The sequence below is a fragment of the Phoxinus phoxinus genome (genome assembly GCF_949152265.1).
Source record: "Phoxinus phoxinus genome assembly, chromosome: 14".
In the NCBI taxonomy this organism is placed as follows: Eukaryota; Metazoa; Chordata; class Actinopteri; order Cypriniformes; family Leuciscidae; genus Phoxinus; species Phoxinus phoxinus.
The window spans coordinates 10,114,369-10,130,275 of record NC_136889.1 but is presented as its reverse complement, the minus strand read 5'-3'; the positions used below and the strand labels follow the sequence as shown (position 1 = coordinate 10,130,275).

General features: G+C 37.8%; 1 protein-coding gene across 1 annotated transcript in view; it reads left to right on the top strand.

Moving 5' to 3' along the window:
- Window positions 1–3,317: 3,317 nt before the first annotated feature.
- lrpprc (leucine-rich pentatricopeptide repeat containing) overlaps window positions 3,318–15,907 on the top strand; it is a 56,407-nt gene continuing 43,817 nt past the window's right edge. The window contains exons 1-14 of the mRNA XM_079634283.1: window positions 3,318–3,563; window positions 5,185–5,405; window positions 5,504–5,626; window positions 5,709–5,830; window positions 6,647–6,705; window positions 6,832–6,918; window positions 6,994–7,120; window positions 7,933–8,077; window positions 8,379–8,536; window positions 9,543–9,648; window positions 10,112–10,219; window positions 13,851–13,969; window positions 14,043–14,136; window positions 15,050–15,119. Coding sequence (XP_079490409.1) covers window positions 3,385–3,563; window positions 5,185–5,405; window positions 5,504–5,626; window positions 5,709–5,830; window positions 6,647–6,705; window positions 6,832–6,918; window positions 6,994–7,120; window positions 7,933–8,077; window positions 8,379–8,536; window positions 9,543–9,648; window positions 10,112–10,219; window positions 13,851–13,969; window positions 14,043–14,136; window positions 15,050–15,119 — 1,718 coding nt within the window. The 5' untranslated portion in view covers window positions 3,318–3,384. The remainder of the gene's footprint in view (window positions 3,564–5,184; window positions 5,406–5,503; window positions 5,627–5,708; window positions 5,831–6,646; window positions 6,706–6,831; window positions 6,919–6,993; window positions 7,121–7,932; window positions 8,078–8,378; window positions 8,537–9,542; window positions 9,649–10,111; window positions 10,220–13,850; window positions 13,970–14,042; window positions 14,137–15,049; window positions 15,120–15,907) is intronic.

Below are 15,907 nucleotides of genomic sequence, written 5' to 3'. Positions count from 1 at the left end.
ATATAACACGGATTACTTTAAATAAATATTTCTTATCAGGTTAATTGTTGATTATTAGTCATTTAAACCCCCTTTTCTAAACCTTTGTTCCATTAACCGTCATTAACCATTGCTCGTGCACATCTGCCATGTTCATACATTTTTAACACTTTTTATTTGTGTTTGCAGCTCCTCCTTGAATCCTCGTCTAAAGCACAATCGTTTGTGACAGTTTTTAGCCGTCAGAGTGTGCACGGATCCACACTTCAAAGATCTATGACTTTTAGAATACTATTTTCAACATACAATGCATTGGGACACACTTATTCTAATCTCACACATACTATTTAGGATGGATAGTGCACATTGGGACACAGGGTTGTATTTGTCCTGAATGAATCGGTTGAGTGAATGATTCAATGACTCACTCATAAGTCACTTGTTTTGTTCCTTAATTAATGTTTTTATTTTATAACAAATCAGTTGACGCACCTATTTTTCACATGAGGGGGAGGGGATTGTGTCAATAGCTGTACAAAAACTGCATTGTGCTGTTTGATATTGCAAAATGTTATTTGTTATCATATTATTTAAATGTATTATCGTAATCATAAACACTGTTTTTTAGCGCAAATTATTTTACCATTTACTGCGTTTTGCTATTCTTCCATTTATTTACTATAGCGGAAAATGAATCGAAAGGGCCCACACGTTCAGAACAAAGCTTACTTCCGTGTTGTAATAAGGTTAATAATACGATTGATTTATAAAGACAGTAATTTTTCGCCAGCTACTGGTGTATCAACATAAAATCCCTTCCACTAATGCGCCAACTGACTGTCTGGAACATAAAATCCCAGACAAGTGGAGAAATGCATCCCAGCACTTTGGACTGCATATCAGCTCTATAACAAGCACATATACTATATTATAAACACAATTCAATTTTGAAATATACAAAGTTAAGTGGAAATGTGTGCGTTGCTGCTGCTGAAAGCACAAGGAAAAGTAGAGATCCTCAGATGTGGATGTCTAAAGTTCAGTTCTGTCTTGCTTTAATAGTTACGTTCCTTTTGCCTGTCTATACATCCAAAGCATTTGGATTATATATTTATTTATTAACCAAGCTCCACTCTTTAGATTTTGACACACATTAGCATTATTCTTGCTGCTCACCATGCCATGCCCAAGCAACTCAGCATCGTCCCTACCCGAACATCACCCCACTGTGGGTGGGCTCGGCAGACAGGGGTTGACAGAGTGAGATCCAGGCAGGGATGGACTCTCAAACGGGTGAAACAACATGCCTGGCAGGCAATGCCTGTTCACTGTCACCTGTCAGCTGTGTAGTGTGTACTGCTGTGCGGGTGGCTTGCAGTGTGTGTCAGCCATGGAAATGAGTTTGGCATGGCACACGTCTGACAAATTGGGGCCCCCTGGCCCCTGATGCCCGGCACGAGACTGAGTGGCCCAGTGGGCATTAGTCCGTGCTTGACAACACCCCACCTAGCTGACCTTTTCCAAAACTGACCTCAAGCTGCCACCAATCAGCTTCCCGCTTCAGTATGCATGTAAACAATGTGTCAAGCTAAAAGCACACGACAAGATTAATCCAACACATACATAACTGAAATTTAAGTAATTTAATTTTATTAATGAGGACAATATAATCAGGAATGGGTACAGTCATAAAACAAGATCAGGAAATTGCAAAAAATAAAATAAAAGTGAAATTAACTGTGACACACTCAATTTTCTAAATATTGAAGGCAAAGTGCTTATTCTGTGCTTGTTTTTGCGTAATAATTCAGTCCGTATTTTTTCCTCTTTGTCGCCACCTCTGTTTGAAATATGCTATTGCAGTTATTTGCAGAATTATCAACTTTATGTGGGCTGTGCTTCGGCATGGCACAGCGCGGATAAATCCAATGTTTTGAGGAGAATGTGCGGCTGTCAGTCACCGCGCTGGTGTGGAGACTGTCACAGTACGGAATCACAGAATCTACTTTTTGGAAGTATGACCAACATAAGAATTTTCCTCAGAAAATGTCATCTGAACAAATACATTCACTTTTGTTCTGACCAACTAAGGGGAAAAACTAACGATCGCTTTTAATATCACGTCAAACCGCACAAATTATACTTTCTTCTCAAATTGTTAATGTTAACAACATCAGCATTGCGTGACTAAATTTATTGCCCTTCTGATATTTATCCTTCTTTGTTTCCTTGAACCTTTCTGGATCCACCATCAAATTGATAAGTTTATATCAAGTGCTGTGAGAAAAGGCTATCTCCACCTCCAACATCCTCACACGCAATATAGCCTACTAGCCGAGACACCTTCTTTATGTGTACAGACGTGACGTAATGACGCAAAGACATGCTCGAATTTCCCGCGTAAATCCACCAGTACCACTGGAATTAAAAAACATTATTACAAGCTTACCTTTTGAGTTGAGCTAAGGCAAGCTGTTTTGAACACTGGCTGGTTATGTACTTGCTCAAAAAATTATTTTGGATCATTTTTAACCCAAAAAAGTTACGGAATGCAGTTTAAAAAAACGTAACCAACACTTAGAAATGTTGCTTTAGTAACTAACTGAAATTGATACATACGTTTAAGTTAACTTAAAGTGAAGTACTAAAATTACTAAAACTGAAATAAAATAAAAAAGCAATTAAAGCTCTATAGAAATATATGAAAAAAAGAAAATCATAGAACAAAATTACTGAAATAAAAACTACAACTTAAAAAAAGAGTAAAAATAAAAGTTAAATCCAAATATTAACAAATATTATAGTATAGGCTATAAATTGTACTAAGATAACACTGTGCAAACAAACAGATAAACACACACATAGCTTTATATCCAGCTAAAGTGTATTGAAGTATTTTGTGTATTTTGTTAGCTATAAAGAATTATTTTCCTTTTTTGTATTGTGCATAGGCCTACACTACCTACATGTTTTTGGTAACTATTTTATTAGAAGGAAGACTCAACTGATATTGTTTTTAGTTCAGATTATTTTAAGGATGTGTCGATGGTATCCTAAGGACAACTATTTATTAATTTTTAGGGACTTTTTCATATTCATAAGACATAGGCTAGTAATACCAAGTTTATTTTTTGAGGAAATCAAACATACAGTTTCCTCAAGCAAGTGAAAAACTCATGATGTATTAGGCCTATGTACAACTTTAATATAATTGTTTATGACTAGCCTAACATTCTGTATTTTGTAACATTGTATATTTCGTAACCTGTGTATTATTGCTAGAATTACCAAACAGCTGCTAAAAAACTACATAGCCCCCCTATGAGTACAATGGCCTCTCCCGTTGCTCTCTAACCTGTCACGTGGTGCGGATGTCCTTCGCTCTTCTTTCTCTGCAAGCTAAACATGGCTGCGCTCTTAAGATCAGCCCGGCTTCTTAAATATTCATCGGCATCATTGCTTCACGTCTTAGGAAACAGCAGACATGCACCGGCGGCTGGACGTCTTTACAGCGGAGCGGTCGGGACTCCACGTATAGGGTTTTGTGTGCGTCAGACAGTCCCGGGAAGGTTAAATGTTAACAGGTATACATGTGCCATGCGTGTTTAGATCATGCAGTTGTCATTGAGAGGTGATCACTCTTCTAACTGTACTATAACGCATTGATAATGTGCTCTGTGCAGGTTACTTAACTAAATAGTAACGCACATTTCGAAATAATTTTATTTGGTCTTATAATGATGTTGTTTGAGAGAAATGGCTTCCTTGCATCATAACCTGCAGTGTGTCAACCATGAATATCACTGCAGAAAATTTTTAAATATGAATGTAGCATTACCCTTTTTTCAGCTTCTTTATAATGCTTGTAAAATTTATAAATCAAATTATTTTTTTAAACAGTCTTCTTTGGAATCAAAGTATATATCATAAAGCCTCTTAATCAGTTTAATAAAAATAAAGATTAATCCTGCTAAAAATTATAAGAATGTATGTCCATATAACTCTAGTTGTGCAACGTTATTTTAGGCTAATGTTGCTGAGAACCGTATGTTAGCATGGGTTAAAATTCAAGGGTCAGTGTTACACGTCAAGGTCATTTTAAGCCATCTGAGAATACTGCACATTTTATTGGCCAACTTTTAATCTGTTAGTTTTTGGCATGTTAGTTACTCTATTTAGGGACCTAAATGGCTAAATTGTGACCCTCACCATCTATGGTGGTTAACTCAAATCTACATAAAATACTTAAGCCTAAGTTTTTCTTTCCCATAAATCCACATAAGGATAATGTTGAGTTCCGGGGGGAAAATATAGCCTATATATTTTTTTGTATTTTTGTGTTGGTACTACTACCTAGGATCAGCATTCGCATATTTGGCCTCCTAAATTGTTTTCTGTGGACATTTTTACTATTTATAAGGGCATTTTCCTAATTAAATAAAAATGTTAATGTCCAACTCTTACTGTACATTTAATAAATACATTTAATTTACCGTAACCAATCAATCAAATTAAGCTAGCATCAACAAAATCCATTTTTGCATCTGAAGTGGGATTTAGGTAAATTTACACAGATGGTTTAATGTGGCTCAGAGGTGGCATGAATATAATTACAATTGCATAAATATCTATATTAAAAAATATATTTAAAAAGAGTAATTTTAGTTCCATATTTAAAATATTTCATAGTCAATGAATATTTTTTTCATACGATTAGTTCAAATGGCTGGTTCCTTCAGGAATGAAGCAAGTGACTGATGACTAGGAATGGCTCATTGAATCACTCACTGAATTGATTAGTTTTAAAAAGTAGATTCATTCAGTAACTAAACACCACTATGTTGTTCAGTGACCTTCAACAGTTCTGCTGTGTTTTCTTTTTTCTTCTAATTTTTAAGGCATTCTAATAGGCTACTAATATGGTGTCCGCTTGCACATTGGTAAAACAATTATGATATTATTTATTTTAGACGATAAGCCCTATATAAAAGCCCACCCCTACTTGGACATGAAACAAGAGCAGGTTTTCATCATAAATGTGGGATTAATCAGAAATCATTGTATAAATCAATCATAAATTGTTCAATTTGTTTAATTTATTCAATTAATCACACACAAGTTGTTTTAGTAGTAAGCACCTTTAACATATTATTCATTTATTGTAATGCTACGGCTGTACACTTATTACAGACACTTCTTCTGCAGTTTGTTCTCATACAGATCAGCCTTGCCCTGTGTGAGTTGTCGTCAGTATGGAGTTGTCCCGGAGCAGAGGGGGATGAGGGATGAGCCCAGCGGGGCAGTCCGTTCCAAGCAGGCTCAGCAGTTTGACTGGGCTCTGGCGAAACTAGACAACTCAGTCCGAAGGACAGGCAGGGTCACCAAAACACTGCTGCTGCGCATCTTCCATGACATCTGCAGAACAGGTACTTGTCTCTTTGCTTGAGGATCTTTCCTGGATCCATTTCCATATATAAATCTCTACCTGTTCTGTATGTCATATCTATAAAATCACTCCAAATAGGATATCCAAGTGGAAATCAAGCCCTGTTGTTGCTGAGAAGCTGTGGCTCACTACTTCCCGAGGTTCCCCAGACCGAGCGCATAGAGCTGTCACAACGGATCTGGGATAAGCTTCAAGAACTTGGTATGAGTTAAAGACCCTTGAAGAGTTACTGGTTGTATCTCTAAACCTGGGATTTGAACTTTCATATTGCTGTTCGTTGCAGGCTCCATCTATGATGTGAGCCATTACAATGCCCTGCTCAAGACGTACCTGCAGAATGAGTTCAAATTCTCTCCAACCGACTTCCTTGCTAAAATGGAAGCTGCTAATGTTCAGCCAAACAGAGTGAGTATAATTTTACGTATAAGTAAACAATATTAGGGGTAAATATTTTAGGTAATGGGGACATTGGATTACATTTTTCGCTTTTTTTGCATTTAGTTAGATTTCTGGCTTGTCTGCCAGCTCAGAAAAGAAAACACACAGCCAGTTTGTTATGGACTGTCTGAATCTGAATCCGTGTCATCCAGCGAGCTGTTTCAATTTGCAGCCAGTTCTTCATGTGCTCCCGACATCAGTGCCACTGAAGACGCAGTGGATTAGTTTTTTTTTTTAAGGGAATGTGCCCCCATATACTTCAATTTGTTTGTGTGCGTGAATCATTTTACACCTGACTCATGAACGGTGGTCAATACAAATAGAAAATACAAAACACAGGTTTTGTTAAAAAGTTTTCTTCTTGTACTGTGCATTCAGCTCTTAGTCTTTTTTTGGAGTGAATGCTTCATCTTATGTGTGATGTACAATAAACATTAAAAAACTCATCAGTAAAGTTTTACTGTTTTACCACTACATCTACAACAGGCTTGTACTAATAGTGGATTAAAGCAAGATGGCAACGGTTCGAACTGAACACTGCTACTGACAGTTTCTGACTTTTTCAGTGCCTCAGGTTGTCCTGATTTGATGAGCTCTTGAAGCTCCGCCCTCTTTTTGAAAAAAGAGACATGTACACAGAAACTGCACGCTTTTGCTCACTCCCCAAAAGTGGCAAATTATTATTATTATTGAAAAAATGATTTTGTCAATCACTGATGCTAGCTAGGGAATTTAATTGGATACCATGTTTATTTGTATTTATTATATATTATGACTGTCTAGGTGACCTATCAGAGACTCATTGCAGCATACTGTGAGGATGGTGACATTGAAGGTGCAAGGTGAGTTTTCAGCAAATGAGTTTATCCTTATGCTGTAAATATTGTAAACAAATTGAAATATTATTTACTTGGCTATCACAAGAAAAAATTGAGAAGAATCGATGCTTATATCATAACTTCTTGCAGTACAATCCTGGGCTTTATGAAGACCAAAGACTTGCCCATCACAGAGGCTGTGTTCAACTCCCTAGTGACAGGCCATGCCCGGGCAGGGTAAGTGGACTGTGCCATTGACTTGCCTTTCTGTCTGGCTGGCACACATGTGTTGAGTAACTTGTGTCTGTGCAGGGACATGGACAGTGCTGAAGGCATCCTATCAGTCATGAAAGGGGCAGGGATTGAGCCTGGCCCAGACACGTACCTGTCTCTCCTCAACGTGTATGCTGAGAAAGGCGATATTGCCAAAATTAAACAGGTCTGTGATTATGGGAGAAGAAATGGACTGATTGAGAAAATTGTTAATGATTAATTTTTCAAATGATTGAAATGATGTATTTGTCAGGTCACTGCTTACAATTATGCAGCGTGTAATGCAATTTATAATGCGTTTTTTATCATTTATTTTTAAGGTTTATCCGATCATAGGAAGGTTAAGTTGTATTTGGCTGGTCATGTGATCTCAATATTTTGGCCCCATAAGGCAACCTACGCCAATGTAAAATTTAAATAATTTGTATTATATCATATTATAATATATTTATATATATATATATATATATATATATATATATATATATATATATATATATATATATATATATATATATATATTAATATTTACAATGGGCTACCATTCAAAAGATTGTGGTCTGTAAGATTTTTTAAATCATTCAGATATTGTTTTAATATGCTGATTTAGAGCTTTAGAGACATTTCGTATCATTATCAATGTTGAAAATAGTTGTGCTGCTTAATATTTGTATTCTCTGTTTAAAGTTTAAAGTTTCATACTCAGTTTAAAAAGAACAGTTTTTTTTATTTGAAATAAAAGCAACATTATAAATGTCTTTACTGTCACTATTGATCAATTTAATGTGTCCTTGCTGAATAAAAGTGCTGACCCCAAACTTTTGAATGGCTGTGTATAAATTTCACATCTTTTTTTTATATTATTTTTAATATCGATAAGGTATTCGAGTTTCTATACTACATAAATAGATTTTTTCTTGTTTTTAGCTAATAATATAGCCCATTCATATCTTATGTCATATGTTTTGTCTCCTTTAGACTATGGAGACGATGGAGAATGGAGATATCTATCTGATGGACAGAGATTTGATGCAGGTGGTTTTCAGTCTGACAAAGGCCGGCCATCAGCAGTATGTGCCCGAGATTGTGGAGCGCATGCGTCACGAGAGGGGATATGTGCCAGGTGTGCCCGCTGACTGCTGTGTCATGTCATGGAAGCGAAGGGAATATGGGACCATTAGCTTTGAATTTTGCCTTAAGCAATTACCAAAGTGGCCCATAGTGAGCCATAATGGTCCCATATGTATTCATAGCAGTATTCTATTTTAAGTGTTTTAAATATGAACCCAAGCCAATTAGAGAAATGGAATGCATACAATATTGATGCATTGAGATTAAGTTATGGGATTTTGGGAAAGTTATTAATGATTGATATATTTTTTTTATTTTGGAACTGATGCATCGATTCTTTTAAATTTCCTCAGACGCTATGAACCTCTGCTTGAGTCTGATCACCCACGGACATGAAGAGGCAGCGTTTTCTGTGTTGAAGAGCTTCACCGGCCTGCTGGCAGAATCACAGACCAATGATTCCCCAGACTTGGGAAACTTCTTTCTTCGCCACTGTGTCAATATGGACAAGGTGAGGGTCCCGAATCTAAACAATTTTAAAGGATAATTCCGGTATTTAACACCTTGAGTCTATATTGTAGTTTGTTTTGGATGAACAAGAGTGGTGGACAACATTTTTTTGACTGGTTCCTCTCTCGAGTTTTTGACTATAATAGAATTGGCCATGGACCCATTTAACATTGGAGTCAATGGGCATGTCCGAAAATGTCATTAAAACAACCTTTAACAATTTTTTTAAAACTGTTAAACTCACCGAGTGATTAGTGATGTTAGTTGATGTTCCAGAAACAAAAAGTTATTTTATTCGTCATTTTGTAAAATCCCATTGAATTCTGTTGAAGGACTGAGTGCTCGTTAATATAAATGCGCTACCGGAAACGGAAAGTGGGCTGTTTACATTTGGTCGATGTAGTCTTTTTGCTCGCTTCCGTTTCTCATAAGGCTAGCGAGCAGAGCAACTGTGCTCCGGGAGAGTAAGCGAAATAAACAAACAAAACCTTCATTAATTGTTACTTGTAATATGAAGTTGAACTCGACTGTGACCGTGAGTGTCCCGCGAGACATAAACATCAGTTATCGCCATCAAGTGGTCGGGAGTGTGCTAACGCTTCAGATTCAAATATTGAGTGGAAGTTACACAGTTGTGAAGTGTCTGAAAAAAGTTCCACTATAGCAAAATAAACGGATTGGAATCATATATTGCGACGATATATTGTTTATAATCATCAACGAACACCACTAACCACTCGGTGAGTTTAACAGTTTTGTAAACGAACATTATTGGCTGTTTTAATGACATTTTCGGACATGCCCATTGACTCCAATATTAAATGGGTCCATGGCCAATTCTATTGTAGTCAAAAACTCGAGAGAGGAACCATTGTCAAAAAAATTGTCCACCACTCTTGTTCATCCAAAACAAACTACAATATAGACTCAAGGTGTTAAATACCGGAATTATCCTTTAAGAGTGCATATTAAGTGGTTTGTTGTTAATTTGTGTGCGTGTCTTGCAGCCTGTGGAGAACATAGCTGCGTTTTGCAAAGATCTTAAAGATTCAGGTCTGCACTCTTCGCCACTGCATTTCACCCTTCAGTTTGCGCTGGAAGCCAAGAAAACCAGTGAGTACAATGAAGTAGATTTAGAGTTCGAAAAGACTACTTACTCCTTCGTTTTGTCTTTTTAAACCCCAGGCTTTTAATTTAAGCTTAGTCTATTTGAGTTTGTCTATTTCTGTCTTAAAATACTTTTATTTTGCTGTGAAAATAGCCATTGATTCTATGACAATAATAATAATAAAACATTTAATCAAAGTGATTAACCTAATAAGTGATAAAAAAGGGTTTTGTAATGTCAAAACATTATAATCCAGGATTTTGTTAAAATGCTCTTGTTAATTGAAATAAATCTCACATTGTTGTATTTCTGGATCTCTTTCTCTTTATTGTTAGATTATTTGATTAGGGGTGGACAATATTCCGCTAAATATGATACGATTTTGGTCATATCGCCCACGCCCACCCATATATCTGATAATTGCACAGCTTGGTTTGTGCTAATATGCTGTTCTTTGTAACTTTCTAGCTATGGCTATTGCGCTCATGAGAATGATGAAGGATGAGGGCTTTCCTCTCAGACCTCACTACTTCTGGCCTCTGTTTACTCATCACCAGAAAGACAAGAACATTCCTGGTGAGTCCTGAGCTTCCAGCATCATTCTTAATCAGTCATTATTGTGCATGTTGCAACCAATTTTACTTCCATGATCTAGCGTGTTTCTGATTGGTTTCATATATCGTATAATGCAAAAAATTACTTTCTCTTGACACCTCAATAAAAAGTCTGTCAATTTAGATATTTGGTTAAATAATTTTTCTCCATACTTCCATCTGTTTATCTGTTCCAGAGTTACACATAAATGCAGTTACAAAAGAGCATGTCCAGATAAATCTTACTGCAACTACAGCAGCGAGAATAAAAACATCTCATTTCTTTTCTTTTTTTTCTTTCTCCAATAACCTTCATGAAACATGCAGGATCACTCTCACCTTTATGTTCCTGTACAGGTTTTTTTGTTTGCTCAGTGTTGAAGTCTGCACTACGTGAAGGTTACATGACAGAATTTGTTGTGACTGGTTCTCATGTAAATGCGAGCGCTTTGAGGGAATTCACTTTCAATTACGTGCGCCGCTGTGCACGGCCATGAAATATTTAGCGCCATGTCGCATTCTGTCCACAGGTGTCACCAGCGGGCAGACGCCCATCCCCCTTTCCACCCACCGGTATTCCGTCCACCCGTTCACGAGTGTGGAGAGGGGGAAAAGTATGCATTTTGATGAGGTGTGGATTTGGGCCGGCGAGTTTGAAAAAACATATGCTAGCTTTGTCTTGGCAGCCGCGAGCGAGCGGTGCTTGACAGTTTCAGGAAGCAATGCAGCTCATTGCTTGTGACATGGCGCGAGAATAATGCCTCAGCCCCTCACGTAGCACACAACAAGCTTTTACATCTGCATCTTAAATGCTCTTTGCACTACTCACATTTTGGAAAATCCTTTTTTTTTTCCTTCTATTTTTGCCATTCACTTGCATCGGATACTGGGTCCTTTTAAAGGGTCATGAAACCCTAAAACACTCTGTTTAATATTAAGGGAAAAGTGGTTATTTTGTTGTTTATTGGACCCATTTTGTTTATCTTGTTTAAAAAGCAAAGTTGAACCAGTCATGAAGAGTGAGATATGCGTAAATTCAGAGTGTTGATTGGCTACTGTGGTTGAAGAGTACTCGTCTACGTCATGTGTTTTTGAGCTTTTCTTTGCATTATTAATGAGAATAAACTCAACCACTCAATCACACAAGATCAGAGAACTTTCTGAGGTAAACGCTGCACAATGGTATCGCTCTACAATGTTGGACACACATTGGTAATATAATTAGCCTTTTGCTTGACTGTTATCAAACAGATAATAATGCGTTGTTAATTTTACACACACCATGTTCCCGTTCACCATCTCACGCAGCTGCCTTCTAACAATCATCAGAAACTCTTAGAACAACTCAGAACGTCAGTGGAGAAAGGCATATATATAGTTCATCATCACATCGTAATATACGTCATACACCAGCTATATTGCTTAATCTACGTAATTTTTCATATCAACAGAAAAATATACTGGGATAACCTGGACTCTCCTGCTAGTTCGCTGTTAATGATATGCTAAAGGCCGCCTGCATGTTGACGTGATTGGTGACAAGGTAGTTTGTGACGCAAGATACACCAGCAATTTCAAACCATGTTTTTGAGTCTGGAAAGTCTTTAATGCTCACCAAGGCTGCATTTATTTAATGAAAAGTTCAGTATTTTATTTTTGATTTTAATAATTTTCTATTTAAATTTATTTTAAAATGTGATTTTATCCCTGTGATGGTAAAGCTGAATTTTCAGCATCATTACTCCAGTCTTCAGTGTCACATGATCCGTCAGAAATCATTATAATATGCATAACATGTAATATGTAATACCTTTTTTTTACTGACCTCAAACTTTTGAGCTGTACTGTATGTGCTTCATTGTTTCGACAGACCCAAGCACACTCCCAAGTTTTGCTTTTAGCAAGATATACTATTAGCTTTTTAAAATCCATTTTTAAAATTGAGCTTGTTTGGAGATACAGCTCTGTTGACGGTTTGAACCCTGACCTCTCCCCTTTAGTGCCCCTTAAGTAAGAGACTGCAGACTTGGTTACTTCCCACACTTACAGTTCAATCATCAAACCCAGTGATGTAGCAAACAGAAATCTCAAGGTCGCCCGAGAATTCATTGAACCGGATTTGTTCCATAAAAGCCTTCTCACACACTTTCTGAATTGAGAGAAGTCTTGAATCGGCAAGTGATGTGACTGGCTATCCATTTTCCATTCACTTGCAACCTATCGGCCTGCGCTGTCTGAGCCAACTTTTATGGCTGACAAATGGATTGATGGATTATTTAACAGCAAAACAGGTGTGCTCCTCTCATAAAAATGAAAGAATGAATAGAGAGACGGCTCTCAGGCTCCATTGAGAAGAGTGTCTGGTCAACTGTTTACGTTTGCTTGAAAGCAAAGAGCTACTGAATTGCAAGAAAGGATGAATGGAGAAAGATGCACAGATGAGAATGAAATGGAGAGATGGGATAGATGGGTGGATGGATGGAGCCTCCAGGTGCTTTACCTGGCTAATGCTCTCGCACACCGGTGGTCGTCCGCTCCTGGCGCCAGATGCAGGTTTTAATGGCAGATAAAAGCAGCTCTTATCTTTTATTCAGGTGTGTAGGTGTCCCCTGAGCATTTAGATACAGAGTGCTAAGGACCAAGGTGAAGAGTAAACAGAACACAAATCGCTGGTTCACGTGTTCCCACACACACAAACGTTTGCCCGAGTAGGTCGAGAGACTATTCCATATGCATGTGGTGCTTTAGGCGGGAGTGAAGGGTCCTGCTGGAGAGCCGGGTAGAGGCCTGAATGCTCTGCCTGAAGGGTGTTCCTCCAGGCCATGCCATAGCAAGACGGATGTGATGAAAATCTAATTATCAGATTTTTATTTGTATAACTGCTTTCTGTATAAAACCTGGTTGAGTGAATTGTAAACAGCCTTGGGCTTTAAATCATGTTGCTGGTCCCAAAAATTAAATCAATCCGAGAATATTTCTCTTCCACATACCGGGAAATAATATTTTTAACGATAATCAGACGATATTTTGCTGAGTCTGTTATTGTGTTGGTACCTTGGAAGGTTTAGGACTGTCGTGGACAGCTGACAAGCTTAAATAATCTGACAATGGGGTAAGCAAAATAATATTTTGTTCAAATGGAAAACAAGATTATTTTTCTTACCCCATTGGAAGATTATTTAGCTTTTTTCAAGCAATAACTCTAAAAAACGTATTTTTCTGAAAACAAGACAATAATTTTTTACTTGTCTAGAGAATGCTTCTTGATTTAAAAATGTATAGATATTTAGACTGGAAACAAGACAACCACAAAAAAATCTAAGGAAGAATACTATTTTTTGCAGTGTGTAAACCAAGCACTTTTTAGTTGATCTTGATAAGTGCTTATTGTCACAGTTGTAAACACGACAGCTTTTTTTCCATGAGGGGGTTTGGCATCATGGTGGCTTTGTTCCATTAAAGTTCCATTTTGATCATTAAAGACACACACACACACACACACACACACACACACACACACAAAGTCCTGAAGTGATTCCAATTGTGTGTGCCGTATGCATCAGTCTTTCAGCCAAGGTGCACGTCTAAATAAATTACTTTTTGTTTCCTTTCAGGTGTTATCGAAGCTCTAAAAGGCATGCAAGAACTTGGCCTCCCGGCAGACGTTGATACTTTTAGTAACTATATCCTGCCGTCTTTCCCATCAGTGGACAGTGCCCACACTTCTTTTAAGGTAAATGTACTGGATATGCGTATGGTTTGTTGTGACTGTTCTGAAACACACTAATTTGGGTTGATAATTGCAGGAGGCCGGTGTTCACCTGGACACAGATAGCTTGATTGCAGCAGAATTACGAACCGAAGCATCACGTGGAAATTTCGCAGGGCTACTCTCTCTGAGTAAGCATTAGCTTCTATGAAAATTGACCACCTTTTCTCTCAACCACTCTCTGTACATTACACACACACACACATACACACACACACACACACACACACACACACACACACACACACACACACACACACACACACACACACACACACACACACACACACACACACACACACTCTTAAATGAGATTATATGTATGTGAGACAGCTCTGTAGAGATTTTATTTTAGATGTGTACTCTGTATGATAGCGTTCATCACTTGGAGACTAATTGCTGCCCATTGGGACTACATAGCCTCTCAAACATATACACTGCAAGCAGCTGTGTCCCCATTAATCCTTTTAATCAGGGGTGTTCCGTTAAATTTCCATGAGGTTCAAACTTTTTGGAATTGTTATACACTTATTTGTGGACAGCTGTTGTACTTTCCCATCCGAGTCAGAAATGATGACATCTCTAAATAATTGTCCCAATTAGAACATTGTTTTTTATGAAATGTTCTTAACATGCTGAAATGATCATTCTAAATTTAGACAAATGTTCTTGTGTAAAGTGGCCACGTCATTAATTTTTCAAGTTGGTGTAGTTGAGTGGCTGGAGTCGTATGTTAATGAAAGTGTTAATCTCTTTTGCTGCTCACCACCGTGCCTGTGCTACTGTTGTTCAAATATCTGCAACATCTGAATGAATGTGTGAAGCTCCTCATCTGACCATGGTGCATAGGGACAGATGCCGTGAAATTATGGGTGGATCAGGATTTTTAACCCTAAGTTGGCAAAAGGGTCCAAATGCATAATGAATCAACATTCAGTGCAGTAAAAACAATTATTTGAGTTACAATGAAAAAAAAAAAGATCATAAATGAGGTGAAATGTCTCTGCTTTCATGACTTTCACTCATATATTCTCACTCTTGCAGTGTCTTCACCTGCTATCCCAGCCATTGACCTCAGTTCTTTCAGATCCAGTCTGATCTCTGGATTCAGGGGGTGAGTTACGAGAAAAACAACAACTGTGTGTGCGTGTAAAATGTTCTGCCTTTTGGCTAGACAGCCATTCATTCGTCATCTCATGCATATGGACGCAGTCATCTCTAGCCCAATTACAGCATGGGAAGAATGCAAATAGAGTTTGTCCTTTTTGTTGTTTTGCTTCTGATGCCTCTCTGTCCAATGCTGAAAGACTACTAACTATCCTGACTGCCACTGATAGCGAGATGCAAGTGCTTATTGGCATTGGCATTTTACCCATCAACTTGGCTGTCAGCGTTTGTTTTTTTGGCTAATTCCCCCAGACAATCACCTCATTGCTCACACATACTCATAAACCTGTCATGGTATTTTATTTATCACATCATTTTCTCATGGTATCACTTAGTGCACTCACTCAACTTAAATCTAAAATCAATCCCATCATGCACAATAGTTAAGGACCAGCTTTGTTTATAACTCTGATTTGAACACTGAGGCCGTAGGGCAGCAGATGCTGCTGTCCTCTGTACTTAGCAAAGCATTTAGATGTGAAAGAGGAGCAGGGAGGTTGCCGGCAGCGATGGATGTCAGGTTTGTAATTGGGGTTGTCAGAAGGGTAGAGGGGGTTGTCGGGGCCCTGTCTCCTTGGCGACCTGCTCTTGTAATAGTCAAGGTCACTAGATAATTTAATCATTAAACAATGTTGAATCTTTTTTTCATTCCTTGTCTCCCTGCTTTCTGCCGTCAACATTCCCTACCAGCACTGCATCTAGATTTCTTAATGTATATGTGCATTTGCATATGTG